Here is a 25,627-nt window from a genome sequence, read left to right as displayed (position 1 = left end):
GCATGAATGAAAAACCCTGTAGATTTAATCATAGTAAAAGGATTTATCAAAGTAAAAGGCACAATTGTTTTTACAAAACCGGTGCTTACAGTTGAAACAAAAAACAGGTTCAGATCATACAAGACACTCAATATCAAGAAAAATTCTGATTTTTTTTAATCACTAATCTTCTTAAGTAATTTTTTGGATTTCTTTGAGTTAGATGTATAGGGATTTATTTATTAACACAAAATGTTAATTAAACTGTCAACTTACCTGTCCACAGGGACTTTTCTGTAACGTGAGTGTGAATTTGTCTTTCCCGGTGCCTTTTACCAGAATATACTGACAACTCCCAAGAAAGGTATAATGGCGACCATCAAAAGTTGTGAAATGGGATTCACCAACAATTAAACATTCAGCTTAAAGATTGAAAAGTATATTATTTTTTATTTTTTTATTTGATTTCAGTGCTTTTTGACTCCAACCAATTCTGAGAGCAACGTAACTAAAAGAATAACATAAACTAAAGAGCAACATTACAACTGAATGGCAACATAAAAAATTAGTAAAAACAAATAAAATAAGAATAAATCCAAAAAGATTTACATGGGAGCTGTAAGATGGCAAACCAATGAATACAAACAATATTTCAAATAGGAGGGTCTCATCTACCCTATCTCAAGGCCTGAGAGAATAGCTAGGTGTTTAAGGCCTTCCAGAATGCCTCTAGAATAGGACCTCTTCAGATCTCGGGGGGAAGCCTAATTCCAGAGGTAGGTGGAGGAGGTGAGCTTCCTGGGTTCTGAAAGATTACATTGTTTAATAGAAGGGACCTGGAGCACACCTGCTCATACTAGCCATGCAGAAACCATGGAAGATAGGCCACAAATAACTGGGCCATATACCATCTAGAGTTTTATAGGTAATAATTAGTATCTTTCTTGAATTGAGTGGCAACCAGTGCAGCTTGTGGAGCAGAGGTGTCATAGGAACATATCAAGGCATGTCCATCACTGCCCAAACTGTGTTCTGAACCAGCTGAAACTCCTGAGTAATTTTCAAGGGGCAGATACATGTAAACACTATTGCAATAGTTAAGCCCTGAGATACAATTACAAATAACTTTATTATGGTCGTAGACCAGCAATAGCCATCACTTTTTACAATATATTAAATAATAATAATAATAATAATAATAATAATAATAATAATAATAATAATAATAAAGATCGATGGCACAATTGAAGACACAGTTGCAGATCAATGATGAGAGACTGGGAGAGGTTAATATCAAGAGAGGAATATTTCAAGGAGATTCATTGTCACCATTACTATTTGTTATTGCACTGTTTCCTCTGTCAACAATACTGAATAACTCAGGACATGGCTATCAAATATCAAAAACATCTATCAGACTATCCCATCTCCTTTACATGGATGATCTGAAGCTGTATGGAAAAACATCATCTGAAATAGAATTGCTGCTCAACACTGTCCGTATATATAGCCAAGATATTGTTATGGAGTTTGGCTTGGACAAATGTGCCACACTTACTATCAAACAAGGAAAAGTAGTGAAAACAGAAGGAATCAAGATGCCCCATGAAAATAACATTAAGAGTCTGGATGAGGAAGATTACTACAAATATTTGGGTATCCTTCAAGCTGACAACATCAAGCACACTGAAGTCAAGAAAAAGGTTAGAGGTGAATACATCAAGAGAGTGAAGAAGATCTTAAAGTCCAAACTCAATGGAGGAAATACCATAAAGGCAATCAACACCTGGGCAATCCCAGTCATTAGATACACAGCTGGAATAGTGGACTGGACTCAAGCAGAACTAAAAGCAATGGATAGGCAGACCAGAAAAATAAGGACAATGAATCACGCCCTTCATCCACGCAGTGACATTGATAGACTTTATCTACCAAGGCAAATAGGTGGGCGTGGAATGCTACAAGTACATCAGATGGTTGAAGAAGAAAAAATGGCTTTGGAAGAATATCTGAAGAACAATGATGAAGATGCACTGAAATTAGTATATCAGGAAGGCTTACTGATTACTGGAGAGATCAAACTGGCCGACAAGAAAGACCAAATGAAGAACAGAATAGAGGCATGGGAAGACAAAGCACTACATGGCCAATACATTAAAAAAATAGCTGGGAAAGCAGATAATAACAAGACCTTGCAATGGCTAAGAGCAGGAAAATTGAAGAAAGAGACCGAGGGACTAATTCTGGCTGCACAAGACCAAGCCTTAAGGACAAATGCATATAAAGTCAAAATTGAGAAGACAGCAACAGACAGTAAGTGCTACCTATGCAAAGAAGCTGAAGAAACAGTGGACCACCTGGTAAGCTGTTGCAAGAAGATTGCACAGACTGACTACAAGCAGCGGCATGACAAAGTAGCAACAATGGTGCATTGGATGATCTGCAAAAAATATCATTTGCCTGTAAGCAAAAACTGGTGGGATCATAAAATAGAGAAAATCATAGAAAATGATAAAATTAAACTGCTCTGGGACTTCAGAATTCAAACCGACAAGCACCTGCAACATAACACCCCAGACTTAACAATGTCGATAAGAAAGACAAAAAAGTCTGGATAGTGGACGTGGCAGTGCCTGGAGACAGCAGAATAGAAGAGAAAGAACTGGAGAAGATAACAAAATACAAAGACCTACAAATAGAAATAGAAAGACTGTGGCAAAAGCAAGCAAGGGTAGTACCAATAGTCATAGGCGCCTTGGGTGCAATCCTAAAAAAACTGGAGCACCACTTGAACACCATTGGCATTGACAAATTCGCTATTAGTCAATTGGAAAAGGCGGCGTTACTAGGAACTGCTTCCATCCTGCGACGATATCTGTAATACCATCAAACATTCACATCTGCCTATCCCAGGTCCTGGGTAAGGACTCGATAGATAGACAAAATGCCAGATCCAGTCTGAACATCTGGCTGACTGTGCGATGATCAATAATAATAATAATAAAATAGTACTAACATTAATAATAACATCCCTGTTAAGAAAATACATGTTCTCAAAATGTTAGGGTCACTCCCTAGTTTATGTGAGTGGATAGCCAATTAGTGTGTGAGTAAATATAATGTTCCAAACATTATTAGAGATATTTCCAAAAAACTGGCACAAGTTGACAGCTATAGACCCGTAACCAATTTTTTTCTTGTGGACATTGCCGCAACACAGTATTTTGCCACTGCATGCGTGATAGAAGGGTTTGAGTCCTGGAGGAGAAAGCCTACATAAAAATTGTCTGTCCTCCCTGGCAATCTCTCTAATAAGAGGAGAATATATACTGTCCTATAAACTGGGTATAACTCACAGTTTAAGCCTTGAGATAACTAGGGCATGAGTGATTGTCTGAATCCAGGAGGAGACAGAACAGGTTCATCAGATGGATATTGAGGAAAGGCAACAAATTGTGCACCACTCCAGAATGGGGAATGGCAATCCATTTTAGCATAATGATGGAAAATCCCCAGGCCTAGGTGGTCCCAACAGTTACAGCCACTCAATCTTGGTAGGATTAAGCCAGACTTGGTTTCTTTCCATTAATGCCCACACAGTCTCCAGGTACAAGACTTTGGTCCTGAGGCTGAAAGATATAACTGAGTATCATCAGAATACTGATGATCCTAAACCTCAAACCAGGGATGATCTCACCCAGTGATTTACGTAGATATTGAATATCTGCATGCAGTTTCTAATATCTGTATTGCATAGAACCAAAGATAAATTAGAAACTATAAAGCAAATGTAAAATGCCTTCATTGCCACAATGTATTGCTCTTCTAGCCTTCATTACACAATGTGCATTTTCTTTTATCCTTTTAATATTATTTGACATGCACTAATGAAAGCTTAGTTATTCCAAGACATGCCACAAGTTAAAGTTCAAGAGAATTTCAAAAATACTCTAATTTGCAATTCAAGGCTCATAGAAGCTCATTGCTAAAGATAATGTCCCTTTTTGAGTTGAGCAGTTCTTTAACTCTCCTGGTGGTTTCATGGAGAGATCCATATAAGAAATGGATTTTAACAAATCAGAATTGTTTTTACGTTGTCTTCTCCTGTAATTAATTTGAGTTCTTGTCCAGGCTACAGCTTGGGGATTTCCAGATAGTCTCTTGTCTGATCCTGCTCAGATTTTCAAGATCACCCAAGAAGATATTTAGTCTTAGGTATCTTTCAAGATATTCCATGGACTCAAGTAGTTATAGATTGCAATTGGAAAAATAAATGTACTTTTACTTATTTATGCAGCAATAATAAATGAATCCCCTTTATGGATTACTGCCTTGTCGTGGCGAAGGGGCTTGCGTAACTCAATGAAGCTATAAGCTATGCCGTGCATGGCCACCCAAGACGGACAGGTTATAGCAGAGAGTTCTGACAAAATGTGATCCACTGGAGAAGGAAATGGCAAACCACTCCAGTATCTTTGCCATGAAAACCCCATGGACAGTCCTAAAAGGCAAAAAGATATGATGCTGGAAGATGAGCCCCTCAGGTCGGAAGGTGTCCAATATGCTACTGGGGAAGAGCAGAGGGCTAGTACTAGTAGCGCCAGAAAGAATGAAGCGACTGGGCCAAAGCCGAAAGGACCGCTCAGCTGTGGATATATCTGGTGGTGAAAGGAAAGTCCGATGCTGTAAAGATTTTTTCTCCATAGGAACCTGGAATGTAAGATCCATGAATCAAGGCAAGCTAGACGTAGTCAAAAAAGAGATGACAAGACTGAACATCGACATCTTAGGAATCAGCGAACTAAAATGGACATGAATGGGTGAATTTAACTCAGATGACCATCAGGTATACTACTGTGGGCAAGAATCCCTCAGAAGAAATGGAGTAGCCTTCATAGTCAATAAAAGAATAGGAAAAGCAATACTGGGATACAATCCCCAAAATGACAGAATGATCTCAATTCGAATCCAAGGCAAACCATTCAATATCACAGTAGTCCAAATCTATGCCCCAACCACTGGTGCTGAAGAGGATGAAATTGACTGGTTCTATGAAGCCCTACAGCACCTTATAGAATTAACACCCAAAAATGATGTCCTTATCATCATGGGGGATTGGAATGCTAAAGTAGGAAGCCAAAAGATAACCGGAATAACAGGCAAGTTTGGCCTTGGAGAACAAAATGAAGCAGGGCACAGGCTAATAGAATTTTGTCAAGAGAATACGATGGTCATAACTAACACTCTTTTCCAACAACCCAAGAGACGGCTCTACACATGGACATCACCAGACGGTCAACATAGAAATCAGATTGACTATGTGCTCTGCAGCCAAAGATGGAGAAGCTCTATACAGTCATTAAAAACAAGACCAGGAGCTGACTGTGGCTCAGATCATGAGCTTCTCGTTGCAAAATTTAGGCTTAAATTGAAAAAAGTAGGGAAAAGCACTAGGCCACTCAGATATGAACTAAATCATATTCCTGATGAATATACAGTAGAGGTGACAAATAGATTTAAGGAACTGGATCTGATAGACAGAATGCCTGAAGAACTATGGATGGAAGTTCGCAACATTGTAAAAGAGGTAGCAACTAAAACCATCCCAAAGAAAAAGAAATGCAAGAAAGCAAAATGGCTGTCTCAGGAAGCTTTGCAAATAGCTGAGGAAAGAAGGGAAGTGAAAGGCAAAGGAGAAAGAGAAAGATACACCCAATTGAATGCAGAATTCCAGAGAGTAGCTAGAAGAGATAAGAATGCCTTCTTAAATGAACAGTGCAAAGAAATAGAAGAAAACAACAGAATAGGAGGACCAGAGATCTCTTCAAGAAAATTGGAGATATGAAGGGAACGTTTCATGCAAAGATGGGCATGATAAAGGACCAAAATGGCAGAGACCTAACAGAGGCAGAAGAGATTAAGAAGAGATGGCAAAACTACACAGAAGAACTATACAAGAATGAGCTTAACATCCCAGATAACCACAATGAGATGGTCACTGACCTCGAACCAGACATCCTAGAATGTGAAGTGAAATGGGCCTTAGGAAATCTGAGCAACAACAAAGCTAGTGGAGGTGACAGTATTCCAGCTGAGCTATTCAAAATCTTAAAAGAAGATGCAGTAAAAGTGCTACACTCAATTTGCCAGCAAATTTGGAAAACTCAACAGTGGCCACAGGATTGGAAAAGGTCAGTTTACATTCCAATTCCAAAGAAAGGCAATGCCAAAGAATGTTCAAACTATCGCACCATTACACTCATTTCACATGCTAGTAAAGTTATGCTTAAAATCCTACAAGCTAGACTCCCGCAGTATGTGGATCGAGAACTACCAGAAGTACAGGCAGGATTTCGAAGAGGCAGAGGAACTAGAGATCAAATTGCCAACATACGCTGGATCATGGAGAAAGCTAGGGAGTTCCAGAAAAACATCTACTTCTGCTTCATTGACTATGCTAAAGCCTTTGATTGTGTGGATCACAACAAATTGTGGCAAGTTCTTAAAGAGATGGGAGTACCAGACCATCTCATTTGTCTCTTGAGAAACCTATATGCGGGTCAAGAAGCAACAGTGAGAACCGAACACGGAACCACTGATTGGTTCAAAATTGGAAAAGGAGTCCGGCAAGGCTGTATACTGTCGCCCTGCCTATTTAACTTATATGCAGAGCACATCATGAGAAAGGCAGGGCTAGATGAATCAAAAGTTGGAATTAAGATTGCCGGGAGAAATATCAACAACCTAAGATATGCAGATGATACCACTCTAATGGCAGAAAGTGAAGAGGAACTAAAGAGCCTCTTGATGCGGGTGAAGAAGGAGAGTGCAAAAGTTGGCTTGAAACTCAACATTAAGAAAACCAAAATCATGGCATCCGGCCCTCTCAATTCCTGGCAAATAGATGGGGAAGAAATGGAGGTAGTGACAGATTTTATTTTTCTGGGCTCCAAGATCACCTCAGATGGGGACTGCAGCCAAGAAATTAAAAGACGCTTGCTCCTGGGGAGGAAAGCTATGGCAAATCTAGACAGCATTCTAAAAAGCAGAGACATCACCCTGCCAACAAAGTACGCATAGTCCAGGCCATGGTTTTCCCAGTTGCAATGTATGGCTGTGAAAGTTGGACCATAAGAAAGGCTGAGCGCAAAAGAATTGAGGCCTTTGAACTGTGGTGCTGGAGAAGACTCCTGCGAGTCCCTTGGACTGCAAGGCGTTCAAACCGGTCGGTCCTAGAAGAGATCAACCCCGACTGCTCTTTAGAAGGCCAGATCCTGAAGCTGAAACTCAAGTACTTTGGCCACCTAATGAGAAGGAAGGATTCACTGGAGAAGAGCCTAATGCTGGGAAAGATTGAGGGCAATAGAAGAAGGGGACGACAGAGAATGAGATGGCTAGATGGAGTCACTGAAGCAGTAGGTGTGAATTTAAATGGACTCCAGAAGATGGTAGAGGACAGGAAGACCTGGAGGAATGTTGTCCAGGGGGTCGCGATGGGTCGGACGCAACTTCGCAATTAACAACAACAACAAATAAATGAATGAACAATCATTTATTTAATGATGGTTCAAAGTTACAATGGCCTTGAAAAAAGTCATTTATAACCTGTCCTTGAAATTACAACCATCGTACTTTATCTGCAGTCACATGAATGCAATTTGAATGCTTCACAACTGGCCAACATTTACAACCTGTGGCAGCATCCTGTGGTCACATAGTCATGATTTGTGACCTTCCCAGCCAGTTTCCAACAAACAATATCAATTGGGGAATCTGGATTTCCTTAATGACTATGTGATTCATTTAATGTCCATGGTAAAATGATTTGTTTTCAAAACTAATCCTTTTGGACAAGATTTTAATGATGGACAGTATTGATTCATTTATTATATTTTATGTTTTAAATTGATTTTGCAGTTTACCTTCTCAGGTTTTTTGGTATTTAAATGTGCATATGTATACAAACACATATACACACATATTAAGATTTCAAGTTAATAAATAAAAAAGACAAAGAAACTATACCTAAATTGAATACAGTTTGTTCTCTCTCTCTCTCTCTCTCTCTCTCTCTCTCTCCCTCCCTCCCTCCCTCCCTCCCTCCCTCTCTTTCTCTTTCTCTCTACACACACACACACACACACACACACACACACAAATAGAATTATCTTTATAAGAAAAAATTACCTGGGCAATCATGTTCAGTGCAGTTCCAAACACCACCCATACAAATGCTAAACAAAATTTAAAATAAAAATTTTAAAATGTTTATATATTTGGGGATTGAGGACTGAAATTTGTTTATAACACAATATTATATAATAGCCCTTTTGTTATAGTACATAAAAATAACTATAAAGGGGTTAATATCCTTTTGTTGTTTTTCTTTCACACACAGAACAGACCAGACCAGGCTGTATGAGTTCACTTCTGCTCCTAGTACTTGAGTAATCAGTGCAGAATGAGATCTGTATGCTTTAATTCTGAGAAGACAAATCTATGAGCAATCCTCATCTGAAATGTATGTATATTCATCAATAACACCAGCCAATTTCATCTTGGCTGCCACCATATATTGCCAATCCTCAGTCAATCAATTAAGTTGTTATGGTATGATATGAGTCTCTAACTGAAGGGTAGAAACTGGAGCCATCTGATATTCTTTTGTCTGACTAGTCTACCTGGTTGCAACTTTAATGTGGGTACTAAAGCTATAAAGTAAAATGTGATAGGATGGATCCACAGTGTTTAAAAAGGAGTGATATTGTACAAAATGGTGAAAGGGTAAAGATCACCATGCAGTGCTAAAACCTCAATCCAGTTTAGAGGTCTTAATGTTCACTTATAATCAGGTAATCAAATATATGAATGGTTCATTCTTTGGTGTGCTTAAGATTTCTTCTACCACCAGTTCAAACTATTATGTCAAAGTCAATAAATGATTTTCATATAGCCTCCCTCCTTTGTCCTATTCCACAGTAGGAACTGTGGTGTAAATTTCATGTTCTCCATAAAACAAAGCAAATATTGGCAAGACACACAAATCAGAGAGGTTATTGACAATTACATACCAGTTACTACATTCTTGTTCAATTGTTGAACCTACAGGGAAAGCTGTCCCATGATAAACACATGGGCAATCTGATGCAGAAATACAAGTTCCATTGTCCATTATAAGGCCTAGTTTGTAAAAATAAAAAGGTTGCAAAAATGTAAAGAGATCACAATATATAAAAGATAGTACATGTTAAATATGTACAAAGTATAGCTCAGAGTGAAGTTAAAATAATTATGTAATGAATTACCCAGTCTGCATCTGATACTGTCAATGGATATCCCTTCAAATCTAAATGAGATGAAATAGTGGCCTTACTACTGCATACTACAATAAACTCTTGCAGAGACTGATGGAAAGAGGTCTGGAAAGCTGAACTAAGAATAGAATATAATGGTCTATATTTCAGTTCATTTCTTATTTATTAGCAATGTTTTAAGGAAAAACCACATTTAATAAAAATTTAATTCCTTAAAAACTATGGTAAATTCTAAAGATATAAGACAAATAGTTCTTTGCTATACAGAAACTTTATTATTAAAATAATTCATCTGATGAAAGTTCACTTACCATCTGGGCAATAGCATCCATCTAAGCAATGGAGATTACTACCTAGACAGTCTTTCTCAAAAGTACAGGTTGGTGGACAACAGCTAATACAATCCCGGTGAATAAAAGTATCTTCACAACTGTCAGCTAAAATAATAAGTTAGGTAAGAATGATTATACTCCAGTATACTTCACTTTAATGAGAAAAAGTATGCATTATTTTCTTTTAAAAATGTTGGTTAAACATATAAATAACTTTCTAAATTAAGATTTTACTTTGCCAAAGCCATCAAATTTAGAATAAAGAACCTATATATTAAGTCTTAGTATGATGAATATTAAGACGCAGAAATGTACATTTTTATATTTAAGAATAATAGCACACATTAAGTCAAGTCAATGTTTATTATAGTCAGAGACCAGAGACACAAAAAAGACACCCTGAAATTTAAATCATTCTGAGACTTAATATGAAGAGTTACATATAACTATTTAAAAGTTTAAAAATTCTGTTGAGTTTATATAGCCTATTTAACATGACCCTGAATCATTTTCATACCCTAAAACATTCTGGTTATGAAGCCAAATTTTAAAATATGTAGGACTGTTGATTAAAGTGGTTCCGTTCTTTTGTAGAACAGTTGCAATATGCTACCCATTATAGTTCAGTGATCTAATATATTAAATAAATATTTTTGCTTTTGTTTAACATCATGAAACTAATTTTTGATTGATCAAAGTATTAAAACACACTTACTACAGGCTGGAAAGTCATCTCTCCAATCTCTAATAGGATAGCCTACATGTGAACATGAGCGAGCATATTCTGTTACTGCTCGGCAATAGGTTTCATCATCATCCTTTCTGAAACAGCAAAATGAAACTTTTAGTTAGTTATTGTACATGCTTATGTATTGATTATTCACTTTTCACTAAGTATAATAAATGTGTTAAATAAGTTAAGATTCCAGCAGAGATTTATAGCAAATTTCAGCCATCATCGAGCTGATATTTTATCAGCTTACCCTTACAGATGACTATAATTTTGGGGGGAAAAGTTGGAAGAAGGAGAACTGTGATACGCAGGGAGGGAGGGAGGGAGGAATAACTAAACTAGCACTAAACTAGGAATACTTTGGAAGTAATTCATTTCCAGCTATTCTGTTGCAAGTCAAGAGGCCATTTCTTTCACTCTTACTGTAGTTAAGAGACATTACAGTAGATGTGTTCCTCTGTGTTAGAGTAGAGAAAGGCAAAATAGCAATAATGATGACTAATAAGCCTGCAAAACAAAATAAAAAAGTATATTCAGCTTACCTACATAGGTCATTCATGCAGCTGGAAATGTAGGGATAAGGATCTATGCTTTGATGACAACTTAGAAAAGGAAACTGCAGGAGTATTTGGCACTTGAAGTAGATACTCTATATGTAGAATGAAAATCGTATTGAGATATATACATACCTACATATATATATATATAATTAAACATGCAAAAAAATTGAGTGGCATGTTGGCCTAGTGGTGAAAGCTCTCTCTTCCCACTCAGAAAGTTGAGAGTTCAAGCCTAGGTAGTGGCTAATGTTTCTCTCCTAGGGTGCAAAGAAAAAATATCTGCTGCGAACTGCATGGTGTGAGAAAGGAAATCCAGCCAGCAAATGCTTGGCTCCATCCAGTCGCCTCAACTCTACCCCAAATTAAGGGATTACAGGGTCATAAAAAGGAAATTTAAACATGCAAAATATTCCCCCCCATCCAAGGATATTATATTTATAAACCTAACCTAATAATTATTTTGAATGGCCAGTAGATATTTTATTATATCAGTTGTGTTTATTGTAGAGATATGACCTGAACTATCCTGTGTACATTGCTGAAACATAATGCAAGATGTTCTGTGAGATACTTTCGACTCTAGTGTGTCATTCCTCATAAGTCAAAGACAGTCCCTCCAACCTTCCAAGTATGTTTTTCAAGGGGAAAGAAGAGAAAAGCTGCTCTCCAAAACTTCCTTTTACTTGTGTCTCTTGAAATCAAGGCCAATAAAAATAAATATTTTATACTAAATTGCAACCTAAACTGCTTACCTCGTAAGATTCTGTATCAATGTTGCAAGGACTAGGAAAACTAGATGCAATAGCTTCACAGGTTGCATCATCTGGGATTTGTATAGCCCAACTATTAGCAAATTTAGCTATATCTTCTGTATAGTCACCTATTTAAAAACATAAATGTTATATATAGCCCAGCATACACAATAGGATATTCAAAGTGCAGTTATTCAAATGATGGATCCCTAGATTGTAAATCATGCGTATTATGTATACTTCCTTTAAAATAGATAACATGTCTGCCATCACATCAATTTGAACCTTGACATGGAGTTATTACAATCAAAGCTGATACTAATATATCTTATTAATGTTGGACAAGACCACCTAAGAAACATCCAGTTTAAATTTTGCCATACACACAAATTCACTTCATTAGTCTTTGCAGTTTATGCCATTTCAAAATATGTCCTTATTTGCAATAGGCAGATGATGATGATGATGATGATGATGATGATGATGATGATAATAATAATAATAATAATAATAATAATAATAATAATAATAATAATAATAATAATAATAGAATTGGAAGGGATCTTGGAGGTCTTCTAGTCAACCCCCCTGTTCAGGCAGGAAACCATATACCAGGGGTTGGCAACCCTGGCTCTTTTATGGCTTGTGGACTTCAGCTCCCAGAATTCCTGAGTCAGCATGGCTAGTTCAGGAATTCTGGGTATTGAAGTCCACAAGTCATAAAAGAGCCAAGGTTGCCTACCTCTACCCTATACTATTTCAGACAAATGGTTGTCCAGTCTCTTCTAAAAACATCCAGTGATGAAGCATCACAACTTCTGAAGACAGGTTGTTCCACTGATTAATTGTTCTAACTGTCAGGAAATTTCTCCTTAGTTCTAGGCTGTTTCTTTCTTTGATTAATTTCCATTCATTGCTTCTTGTCCTGCCTTCAGATGCTTTGGAGAATAGCTTGACTCCCTTTTCTTTGTGGCAACCCCCTGCCATATTGGAAAATTGCTATCATGTCACCTCTAGTCCTTCTCTTCATTAAACTAGACATACCCAATTCCAGCAATTGTTCTTTATGTTTTAGTCCCCTAATCATCTTTGTTGCTCTTCTCTGTACGCTTTCTAGAGTCTCAACATCTTTTTTACATTGTGTAATGGATGCAGTATTCCAAGTGTGGCCTTACCAAGGTGTTATAAAGTGGTATTAACACCACTGATTAAGTCATAAGAATCATAATGACATTATGAACCTTGAATACATTATATCACTGTTAAATAATTATATAGTTTTCACCTCACAACTTGCAAAATATATGCGATTACCATCCACAGCAGATTCAATAGCCTAGTAATATTCTTTTATGACAATTACAAATAAGTAGAATACAAGGAAATGGTTGGGTTTATCATCATATATTTTAGCATGCTTACTACTTAGTAATACGAGATCATCTGATGTGTTGTTATTATAATTTCCACAGAGACCACATGTTTTTCCCTTGTGTTCTTCTGTCAATTTAATGTAAATCCCAGAGTTTCCATCCCAAGCTAGGGAAAAGCCAAATGTAGTTTTCACCAAAATATAATTTGCTAATTTCTCAATGAAAATATTTCCAACTGTTTGGGGCAAAGACAACCTGAAAAATAAAATAAAGTGTAATTTAAAGATGTCAGCTAGCTATTATCCTGCTATATTTTACCCATAAAAATATTATATTTCTTTTAAAAAAAATAATCATAGCAATATAATATTGAAATCACCTTTTTGTACATAAAATGCAACTTATAACAAATGCATTTATTTTTTTATTTAAAGCCTTTTTTATTTTTATATAATACAAATATTAACATTTGTTATAATATTGTTTCAATGATATTCAACTAGCATCTGTGAGATTCCCTTTCTTAGCTGGTTGGCTATAATCTCACAGAATCTTGCTAGTAACCCTGAAAGGGAAAAACAGGAATTCTATTCTAGGTTTTGTGACTTCATGTCAACCAGAACTGAATATTTTCATCATCAAACTTTCACGATAAGACAAATAACTTAATAATTTTCCTCTGAATACGTTAGTTGTTTTAAGAAACATAAGAAAACATTTCAATTGTTTTTACCTGATTCTACCCTTTCTAACATCATGTCCCGATATGTGTATTTCATCCTGATTTGAAACGAACAAACTTATTGACCGTAAACAAGAATACACTGAACCAGCACAGTGAGGACTATTATTAATCTTAAAGAGAAGAAATAGATACATAAAACATAAGAATATATTTTTAAGTATGTAAAACTTATTTTATGCAATTTATTTTTCAAAAGAAGCAAACTAGAAATATTTGGAGCAGTTTTTCAATAGCATATTTAGTGTACATGTCTCTAAAGAAAAAATGTACGCATATTAACATGTATAATGTATGGTGGGTACATTTTCCACTATCAGATCATATGCACTCTTCAGAATTGAGGTTTCATAAAAACAGGTTTAAAAGTGTAACACCTACATTGAGATTACTCTACTGATTAGCAAGAGGGTTACAGATCCAACTCAAGGTGCCGATTTTAACCTTGAAAACTCTGCTTGGGTTAACACTTATGTGTTTAAAAGTTCATTCTGCTAATCAGAATATTCATCTTGAATTGTCTAATAAAAATACCCACTCCATACCAGGTTAACCATTTGTGTATTTGTTATGTACGTATATATTTGTGAAGATATGAAAGTACTAAAATGTTGTGACAGATGTTAGATGTTAGATGATAGGTGATAATGATTGATGATAATAAGACAGACAGACAGACAGACAGACAGATAGATAGATCTATTACTAATCAGAACATGATTAAGTTTGCTGCCAGCCTAAAACAGTTATTCAATAATACTGTTACATGCAGTCTTAATGCAACCTTAAAAATTTTTGCTATAGGAAACATGGCTTTAGGATGGGCTTTACTATTGTTCTTGCTAATCAATCGGATAAACCATGCCCTTACACCAGCAATTCAGGGAATATCAAAATAGTATTATTAACATTAATCTGAGGATTTTAAATATGTGTGCTTTCTAATTTCAGAACTTCAAAATTCTTTGATCATCATTTGATTCAATGCTGATTCTGATCTCATTTTTATTAATCTTCACATAAGATATTCTATGGCAATACAGAATATATTAATATTTCAAAAAACTAATAATGCTGAATTCATATGATGAAAAGAAAAAACAGTGAGTGTAATAGTTCAGCCTAGAGTAGTAGAATCAACTAATTGGCATCCAGGAGTAGTAAGGAAAACCACAGACAGCCATTTTATCATCTGCAATTATCTGCAATCTATTAGGGAATATCTGAATGGATTTTTGTGCCCCTCAGTAAGGAAATCTTCTGGTACCTTTTTCTTGTAAAAATGTTTGTGTGATTGAAAACCTTATAGATAATACACCTATCTTTCCAATCTACTAGATAAATGTAGGCTACTAAATCCCCATCATCTACCTAATGTATTCAAAATTAGATCTAGCAGTAACAAAATTCTATCAAATCCATATGAAGGTTACAAAATGAAACGTGTATAAGAATTCAGACCAATGTCTAGGGATTATGGGTAATGAAAATATTTCTATAATATTTCTATAATATATTATAGAATATTTCTATAATATTAGAAACAATATTGACTAATATAATTAAAGTATACTTATCACTTCCCCATTTTCCTATCCTTTGGCTGCCCAGAATGCTTTTTGATCTCAGAACCAAATAATTGTTAATTGGTCAATGAATGGAATCATGAACACAAACTGAACCACAGAATAGTAAGTGAACAAAGAACAGAAATAATTCTTTCTCTTTTCATATCATAATCTAAACCACAGTACAGAGTTACACAGTACAAAGGAATCTCTTACATAATTGACAGAAAAGAGCCTGCTCTTTTCAGGTCCCTTTTGACCCAATTTCAAATCTTACCCACACAGTGTACTGAGGTTCTGGATCACTGCAATCTTTCACAAAAATATATGAACAGTTTCCTGGGAAGTAGTAGTAGATGCCATCAAATGTTTCAAAGTGGTATTGTCCCCATGATTTGCAAATCCCACCTCTGTCTTTGCCAATGTTTGGAACTAAAGAAAACAAATATACTTGTTTGCAAGCCATGCCAGCAGAAACAATCATTTCAGACGAGTGTTGCCCATTCCAAAGATATTTATCATATTATGTTGTAAAAAAAACCCAAACACATGAAACATCACAATATAATCAGATGTTTAAAAAGAACCTACAGATGGAAATTTAAATAAATAAAAATAAAGAAATTCTATAAAATATGCTCTGAAGACAAATTAAAGTACAACTAGATAATGTTATAACTAGATTAACTTCCTGAATATTTCCTGCAGTAGCTGTCTTTTTCAAAAGAGCTGGCATCTTTTCACCTTGCTTCTTCAGGAATATTGCAATGACATGAAAACACTGGTGCATGAAAAAATAGTGAAGATTATCTATGCAAATTGGGCTTTTTCAGAATTAAATTGGAACTTATTCTAACAGAGGCTTTTGCAAGAATGTTGCAAAAATGTTAAAATTATGAAAGCTTGTCACCACAAACAGTATAGTACCATGGTACTGAGATTTCTTAGGTGTACCACTAGAATACTGCAGAAAATTTTCCAAGATGAGGATAACCTTTGACTTCTGAATTATGTGCTCGATGGCATCTCCAAAAGTGATCGGGGACCATAACTGAAACTTAAAGATTCCATATTATTTTCTTTAATACTTACCTGTGACAATTTCCCATTTTTATTAAATACAAATTAGTAATTATTGTAATGGTAAATCTTTGGGGACTGAGTTCAAGGCTTTTGTGTTGCACACACCCTCAAAGATTCATACTCTGCATCTGTTCAGTTACAAAGGGTTGCAGTCAGGTGGTGTGTGGGATAACGTTGGGGAAGGAATGTAAGAGCCATTAATTCATGAAAGAGTCTGTAAATGAAAATTCAGTCCTGAGAAAGTAGTAAGCATACTTTAAAAGACTTAAAGTAACACTACCATGATTCTATGTGGCATTAGAGAGGACAGAAGGAAGCTGGCAGACTTTCAAGATTCTGTAATAATTATACGTTACACAGTAAAATAGAGTTCCTTTGGTTCCTTCAGACTCTGTTTCCTGAGTTAGGCTATCTTGAAGAACTGATGTCCCAAACACTTAAAAACCCCTTTAAAGACTTTAAAAAAAATCCTAGCAGTCTAACCAGTTAAAAGAATGTCTAGGATGATCCAGAATCACAATGACAAGTTACATTTAGGCTTAACAGTACTTACATCTTTGCAAAACGTTAGCTTGAATTCTTAAAATATGAGATTGAATCCTTTTGCAATATACCTATGATAAAAGTGCTTCATACCTTCTCATGGAACTTACTGATTTGGCAGCGCTGTCCCTGTGCCTGAAATGTCTCGCAGTCACAAACTCCTGTCTTTGTGCAAACTGCTCCATTAAGACAATCTTGAGAACAAGAAGCTTCGTAAAAAAAGATAGGTGTCAATAAGGGTTCAGATTAGAGGAATTTCTTAAGCAGGCACTGGTACCTCCCAGACCAGTTTCATTTCTACACATCCAAGGAATGATCAGTTGAGAAAGATTGCCCAAAATAAATATAAATCATCCTACAACTAGCTTTCTGTTATTCTTCTCCATATAAGCTGCTTAAATTTGTTTTTTCTACTTAAAAATTTTTATTTCTGCAAAAATGCACAATTCATAAATTAATTCTTTATCACAGTTAAGATGAAACACATATTTAGTTCCTTTTTTAACATCTGGGGAAATTCTTTCAGAAATGAATTCTTAAAAAGCATTTTTCATCCAAAGATAAAAATATAATCCTATATGGATCGTGCAGTTGTGTATAAAGTTCTAAATGAAATGACTAAGCCAGCAATTTGGATTAACCAGCAAAGATGCAATAAAAAAAATTGGCTTTATCATAGCAGACAGAAATACTGGAAATAGAATGTAACTGGTTGATCAGTTTGTGAAAAATTCAGTTTTAATCCCCACCCCCACCCCCAGTTTAATGGATTGATAAATATTAATGCATTTTATTATACTCCCTGTTTACCTTCTGACTTGGAACACAAGTAAGTGACTGTTTTTTTTAAATTTCTTAACCCATAAGCAAATAAATACTCACTGGGCCCCTAGTATAGTGTCACATTCTTTCTTGTCATGTTAAAGAAAAAAATCTGTTCCAGTTTATTTATTGTATGTATGTGGAATCAAAGGAAGCTACTTTATTCTTTTCCTCTGGTCTGAAATTGGATTTGATCTGCCATGTCAATAAACCAACTATTTTTGCAGCATTCTTCTGACTATTAAAACAGTGAACTTGGCAAATATTCACATTAACAGCTGTGAAAAAACATGACAATTGTACAAATATATTTAATTATAGTTAGCTGGGTTATAAGGTTACTGACCTCTTGATGAATTTTGAGCCTGAGAAAATACATCATGAAAATCTGATGAAACAGTGGTTGTCTGTGAGAGGAAGGGTGAGAGAAAAGCAAACCACTCGTGAGTATCCAAATCAAAAATAAATCAGCAAATCTTATAATTATATAAATTACAATTTAATTGTAAAAATTAATTAGTTTAAGTTTATATAAAGATTGCTCTCAGGGGAAGCTCAAAGCTCTTGATTAGTTAACAGTGAATTCAAATATAATTTCATTCAATATTAGAAAAATAAAAGCGACTTATCAATGCTGAACACTATCAAAGTGAAGGCATTTAAAGGACACATGATTCTTACATTAACAATGAAATGTTGCTCCATGGTTGAAGTACAGATAAAAATGTAGTACAGTGGGTGTTAAGTCCTTGGTTTAATGGCGAAGGAAGATCACACATTTTGGAAAAACAGCTCTTTATTTCTCTTCTGCTCACTCCAACAACAAACTCAGAGACTTGCAGGCCTCTTATCTTGTGACCGGATCCCCAGCAAAACGGTTACAGGGACTGGCATGCTTTCGCGCCTCGTGCATGCGCGCAAGGCTGGTGCTGGTCAGTCTGGTCCTGGGCAGCTTGCAGAAGCCTGGGACCATAGCAATGTCCCCAGCCTGCTTTTGCAGGCTCAGGACACAACACCCCTTCCTCCCAGATAAAGCTTACTCCGCACACATGTGCGACTTCTCCGAATGGACGTGGTATCAGAATCCATCACTTAAATGCATGGACTGTGGATATATATGTTATTCATGGATCACACCCTTGTGTGATGCCGTGCTATTGTTTTGGAAATAATGGTACCTGACACTCCAAAACCCATAACTACACCATTCATTTATAGCATAGCTGCCTTGTTTTTCCTGTGACTTGACAACAACGTCACAAACTCCTTAAGGTGTTTGGGTGGGTGTTTAACCCGTTGCAACCTCCTCGGACCCTGGGAACACCCTTGGCTTCCCTGTTCAATTACCGGGGTTACGGTGCCCCTTCTTTGCTGGCCTGGTAGCCCCAGTAACCTTGGTTCTGTTGCCTGGCTTGCTTGCTCGCCCACCGGCCTTGGCAGACCAGGACTTCACTCCTCCCCATACCCGGTTGACCTGCCTGAGTTTAGGCTGGCTGGACCCTCTGAGTCCCACTCAGTATTTCGTGGACTTGTGGTATTCTCCAGGTCCACAATGGACCTTCCTTGGAAACACAGCCCCTCACTCCCCAACCCAGCAGGAAAGTTGTCCGGGGTAGCTGCTATGCCCCAATACCTTGTGGCCTCCCATTCCGTGCCAGAGGTACCAGAGTCAGGATTCGCCTCTCTGTCTACCCCCTTTCCCAGAGACTTCCTTCTGGGAGCAATTTTGGAATTGGGCCAGTTTCCTTGGGTTGATGCCAGTTCTTTTGTAGTCTTTGAATTGTTTGGATACCCCCGGTTAGTCTCCCTGTCTGGAGTGGTGTAGTGTGTGTGTGAGTAGTGTGGGTACCCCCTGTGTGACTCCCTGGCTGGAGTAAGTAATGGTGTGGGCATTGTTCCTTGTCCCCATGAACTCCTGTTGGGCACACTTGTGGAACCTTAAGTGGGGCCTTCCCTAGCCTCCTCAGCTGCCGTTGACTGCTGACAGCAATCTTCCACATGCACACTATAACCCTCCCCTCCCCAGAGAAGAATCAGGAGTGGAAGAGGAAGAGTCCAGTCTCATACACAGCTGATCTATGTGCCGCTGGAGAACGCGGCTGTTGCCCAAGGACACCTCATAGGACAAAGGTCCAGAAACCTTGCAGACTAAAGCTGGAATCCAAAGATGACCGGGCCCGTAGTTCCAGGTCCAAACCGGAGCGCCCACTTGCAAACACCTTGGTGCCCATGGCTGTGAGACCAGAGGTGCCACCCGATCAGGGTGCAATCTGTCAAGTTTAGTTATTAGTTTGCGACCCCTGCAGAGTTCAGCTGGGCTCTTCCCAGTGGATGTACACGGTGTGGTGTGGTGTGCAAGAAGAAAGTCTGCTGTGATGCAGTCACCGTAAGTCAGTTTCTTGAGGGCATCCTTGGTGATGCGCACCATTCGCTCAGCCATACTGTTGGTGGAGGGGTGGAAGGGAGCCGAAGTCACATGAAGGATCATGTTGGCCTGAAGGAAAGCCTGGAACTCAGAAGAAGTGAATTGAGGACTGTTATCTGAAACCAGAACATCTGGAAGGCCGTGTGCTGCAAAAATGCCTCTCAACACCTGGATTGTCCTGGCAGTAGTAATGGAGGAAACAGGAACAACCTCTAGCCACTTTGAATGGCTATCAACAACAACCGGACTTCCGGTGGTTAAAGCGGTGGAGATGGCGGCTACTTTGTAGCCGTCCTCCTGAGACGGTGTCAGATCCGCGGAGCACAGCGTTCATCAGCTGGCCCGCGGCTCGCAATCCCCTTCCCGGGCGAAGGGAAGGGGTAGAGATCGCATGAATAGAGGTAGAACCTCTTAACCCTCCCTGGATTTTTATTTTAGGGGGGTAGAAAGAGTGCTCCCTCGGAGTTCATTGCCTTCTCCGCCTCTCAGCTGTCTTTGTTTCTTTGGAAACAAAGCGAAACGCCGCTAACATCTCCGTATTTAAAGTAACCGTGAGTAATCTTAAACCGGACAGAACTGTTTAAAGGATTTTATTTATAGTTTAGTTTTATTTTATCTTTTTTTAGTTTATTTAGTTCATTTAGCATGTGTTGATTTTTTCTTATTTTTTGAGCTTTCTCTTTTTTTTTCCGGGCGGAAAAGTGAGAGTGAAAGTAAAATGGCGTTTTGAAAGTTTTTTTTTTTTCTTTTGAAAGACGGACTGGCTGAACTGTTGTTTAATACTGCTTTCCTTTTTAAGTTTTTCTTTATCTTTTGGGAGCTTTTAAATTGATTCCATTTTATCCTATTTTACCTTATTTTTAACTTTTGGACTATTTACTTTTTATTGGTATTTTTATGAAGAAAGAAAGATAAATTGAAATGGCTTCAAAACGACAACCAGCTGCTACAGCTCCTAAGTTAACTTCTTCTCCTGCTACCTCTACTGTGCAACAACAACTTAAAATAATACCCTCAGTGCAGCAACCTAAAACTACTCCACCCTCACCTCCCCCATCTGGCACATCAGCACAAGACATTAAAGAAATAATGGTAAGTGCTGTGTCACAGTTTAGGGAGGAAATGAAGCAACTTTTGGAACAGAATAAATCTGAAAGCAAGGAAGAAATGAAGAAAGAGATGAAGGAGCTTTTAGAACAGAATAATACTATATTGAGGGATGATATACTTCTAGCTTTATCTGGAGTGGCCTCAGTGGTTGTGAAGCTGGACTCTAGAGTGGAGGAAATTGAAGAAACAGTAGAACTTTTGGACTATAAATTCCAAGATATGGAGAAAAAAGTGGAAACTTCACAAGATGATATTCTTATGTTCCAGTACAGACAGATGGAATATGCTTTGAGAATAAGGGGCCTGAAAGAAGATAAAACTCAAGATCTGATGGAAATGGTGATCAATGACTTGGCTGTTATTTTGAATATAGACAAAGATGAGTTACGTGGGGAAGTGGAAAGAATTTATAGAGTTAATTCTTGGATTGCAAAACAGAGGAATCTGCCTAGAGATGTGGTGATATATTTTGCTAAGAAGTCCCTGCGAAATCAGATTCTACAAACTTTTTACAATAAAAGATTCCAGATTGCTGCTCAAGATATTATTATTTTAAAGGAAATTCCACCTAAAATCTTAAGAAGCAGAAAAGATTTTGCTTTTCTAGCAAATGAACTTAAAGCAAGACAAATGCCATTTAGATGGGAGATTCCGATGGGCATTGTTTTGAGCCATGCGGGGACACGTTATAGACTTAATACAGTTGCTAAAGCTAAGGAATTTTATAAAACGGTCCTGGGTGCAGGCTCACCTTTGCCCATGATGCACAAAGTCCTGAGTGATAAAGAGATGGAACAGAAATCTGAAGATACAGGTGCGATGACTGCTGGACAGGTGGTATGGATGTCTCAAGCAGAGGTTAAAGAACAGAGAATGACCCGTGCAGCACACAAACGTAAAGAAAAAGAACAACAGAAAAAAGAAAAAGAAATCAAAGAATCTACTCAGCAAATTGTTTCAGTGCCGGTGGGAGGAGCAAGACCCAAAAGCTCTGCAACATATTCTTCAGTAGCAGAATTTGAGGGGATCTTCTCCAGGCTTAAGGCCAAGGGAGATGGCAAAGCTCCTGACCTGGAATGTTAATGGATTAAATATTCCTCAAAAGAGAAAAAAAATCTACCACTATTTGAAACAACACAATAATGATGTTATCTGTTTGCAAGAAACTCATATTACATCTAAAGACCAAAAATACTTAAACAATCCTCGTTTGGGATCTCATTTCGTATCTCCCGCCCCTGGGAAAAAAGGGGGTGTGGTAATTTATGTTAAACAGAACTTATCTGCTACCCTGTTAGAATCAGATCTTCATGGAAGATATGTTATGCTTGAACTTGGTTTATATGGCAAGAAAATTCTTATTGTGGGGTTGTATGCACCAAACCAGCAACAGGAGCAATTCTATAGGTTGTTACATCAGAAAATAACTTTGTTGGACTATAGATCTGTGATTTTAATGGGAGACTGGAATGGTGTCTTAGACATACAAAAGGACAAAAAAGGCTCTTCTACCTTTTTTAAACAGGCTAAACTACCTAAAGCCTTCTTTGACATGAAAGAAGATTGGGAATTGAGGGACTATTGGCGTGAACGTAACTTAGAAGAAAGGGATTTTACCTTCTTCTCAGATAGACACCAATCTTTTTCAAGAATTGATTTCTTTTTGATTACAACAGACTTATACAACAGGGTGAAGAATGTAAAAATTTTTCCTAGGACATTGTCTGACCATAGTCCAGTATGGATGGAATTGTTTGCTGAGAAAGAAGACAGGAGATCCTGGAGGGTGAATGAGAATTTATTTAAACAAGAAAAAAATGTTCATAAATTAAAGGAATGTTTAAAGGAATATTTTGCTTTAAATATGAATAAGGGAACATCAATGTCAATGGTGTGGGATGCAAGTAAAGCTTTTATGCGTGGTATCTTGATAAAAATGAATAACTTGCATAGACAGAAACAGACTCAGAAACGTAAAGATTTAGAAGAGGAGATTAAATTAAAAGAGAAACTTTTAATTTCAAATCCTTTAGATGAAAAGGTGAAAGGAGCTTTAAAACTGTTAAAAACACAATTTAACATGTTGATGGCTGATCAAGCTGCAACCAATTTATTATTTATGAAACAAAATACATTTTGTAAAGCTAATAAACCAGGGAGATGGTTGGCTTATCAGTTAAGAAAGAAACAGAAACAGAGGAATATAGATAAAATAAATTATAATGGTAAATTGGTTTATCAGAAAGAATTGATTAAGAAATCCTTTTTAGAATACTATCAAAAATTATACAAGAGTGCCAATATTCAAACTACAGATATAAACAATTATTTAGGTAAAGTTAACTTTCCTAAATTAACAGAAGATCAGGAAAAAGAGATTAATGGCTTAATTACTAAAGAAGAAATTGTTACAGCTATTAAACAATTGAAATTGGGCAAAGCGCCGGGTACGGATGGGTTGACATCTATTACAAAACTTTAGTAGAAGAGATGACTCAACCATTGTGTGAATTGTTTAATAACTTATTACAGGGTTTAGAGATCCCTCCATCTTGGCGTAATGCATTTATATCATTGATTCCAAAAGATAATCAAGATCTTACATTGCCTAAAAATTACAGACCTATATCTCTTTTAAACGTGGATTATAAAATCTTTGCAAAAATTTTAGCTAATAGGTTTATGGGGATCTTGCAGCAGTTTATACATAAGGATCAATCGGGTTTTATAACTGGAAGGTATATGAAAAATAATGTTAGACAAATTATTAACTTATTAGAGTATCTAGAAAAGAATAACCAAGTCTCTGCAGGCCTGATATTTTTGGATGCTGAAAAAGCCTTTGACCAAGTGAATTGGCAGTTTATGTTATGTTTAATTAAGGAGATGAATTTTGGACAAAATATATTACAAGTATTATCTAATATATATCAAAAACAGACTGCTCAACTTATTGTAAATGGGGGTTTGTCAGAGGCTTTTGTAATAGAAAAAGGAACAAGACAGGGATGCCCGTTATCTCCGTTATTGTTTGTTTTAACATTGGAAATTTTGTTGATTAAAATTCGGGAGTCTCAAGAAATAAAAGGAATAGAAATTAATAAAAAAGAATATAAATTAAGAGCCTTTGCAGATGACTTGGTTGTTACTTTGTCTCAACCTACCTGTTCGGTGGTAAAATTATTACAATTGATTCAACAATATGGATGTGTTTCTGGTTTTAAAATTAATAATAATAAGACCAAAATATTAGCTAAAAATATGACTAATGGTGATAAACAGGTTTTAGTTAACTTAACAGATTTTGAAATTGTTGATAAGGTAAAATATTTGGGGGTCACATTATCTGCTTCTAATGCAAAACTGTATAAAAATAATTATGAAAAGCTGTGGATGGAGGTACAGAAGGATTTAAAAAACTGGAACAATCTACAGTTATCCCTTATGGGTAGAATTGCAGTTATTAAAATGAATGTCCTGCCAAAGTTTATTTTTTTGTTTCAAATGTTACCTATTTTAAAGAATGAACGTAATTTAGATGAATGGCAAAAAGGTATTAATAGATTTGTTTGGGCAGGGAAAAAACCAAGGGTGAAACTTAAAATAATGCAAGATTTTCGTGAGAGAGGTGGACTCAAGGTACCAAATATGAAATTGTATTATGATGCTGTAGTATTAACATTGATCAGCGACTGGGTGAATTTAACAAATATAGAAATACTTCATTTGGAAGGTTGGGACTTACTTTTTGGATGGCATGCCTATTTAATATTTAATAAAAAAGTGGATTGGGTTTTTAAGTCTCATATTATAAGAATCTCTTTGCTTAGAGTGTGGAGAAAGTATTATAAAAGTGACTTCAAAATACCATTATGGGCTATACCTCGGCATGCCATAGAAGGCATAAGGAAAGGGGTTAATATGGATATGGTCTCTTATGCACAGTTACTTAGATGGGATGGCCAAGATTGGCAGTTAAAATCTTTGGAAGAATTAACGCATGAAAATTTAACTTATTCATGGTTCCAATACAGACAAATAGTGGACAGATGGAAGATGGATTGTAAAATGGGCTGGCTTAGAGAAGATGAAGCTCTTTTAAAACAAGTAAGAGATCAAAGGCCAACCCATATTAAGAGAGTTTATGGGGTTTTAGTGGAATTGGACTTCAGAACCTGAATTAGTTAAAGATTGTATGATTAAATGGGCACAGAATATTGGTGAAACGATTTCAATGGATACTTGGGAACTTATTTGGATAAGAAATGTTAAATTCACACAAGCGCAAAAT

At 36.6% G+C, this 25,627-nt stretch overlaps 1 protein-coding gene across 1 annotated transcript in view; it reads right to left on the bottom strand.

Moving 5' to 3' along the window:
- Nucleotides 1-25,627, bottom strand: part of OTOGL (otogelin like) — a 111,013-nt gene that overhangs the window by 71,660 nt on the left and 13,726 nt on the right. Inside the window, exons 4-15 of the mRNA XM_039362937.1 lie at nt 18,148-18,208; nt 17,090-17,188; nt 15,631-15,785; nt 13,777-13,898; nt 13,093-13,298; nt 11,671-11,798; nt 10,901-11,007; nt 10,341-10,447; nt 9,605-9,730; nt 9,051-9,159; nt 8,167-8,213; nt 256-401 (exon numbers count right to left, since the gene is read on the bottom strand). Of these exons, the coding sequence (XP_039218871.1) occupies nt 256-401; nt 8,167-8,213; nt 9,051-9,159; nt 9,605-9,730; nt 10,341-10,447; nt 10,901-11,007; nt 11,671-11,798; nt 13,093-13,298; nt 13,777-13,898; nt 15,631-15,785; nt 17,090-17,188; nt 18,148-18,208 (1,413 nt within the window). The remainder of the gene's footprint in view (nt 1-255; nt 402-8,166; nt 8,214-9,050; nt 9,160-9,604; nt 9,731-10,340; nt 10,448-10,900; nt 11,008-11,670; nt 11,799-13,092; nt 13,299-13,776; nt 13,899-15,630; nt 15,786-17,089; nt 17,189-18,147; nt 18,209-25,627) is intronic.

The sequence above is a fragment of the Crotalus tigris genome, unplaced genomic scaffold (genome assembly GCF_016545835.1).
Source record: "Crotalus tigris isolate CLP2741 ecotype Arizona unplaced genomic scaffold, ASM1654583v1 scf7180000019496.3020429, whole genome shotgun sequence".
In the NCBI taxonomy this organism is placed as follows: domain Eukaryota; kingdom Metazoa; phylum Chordata; class Lepidosauria; order Squamata; family Viperidae; genus Crotalus; species Crotalus tigris.
The sequence above is the reverse complement of the archived record's forward strand: the minus strand, read 5'-3'. Positions and strand labels throughout refer to the sequence as shown.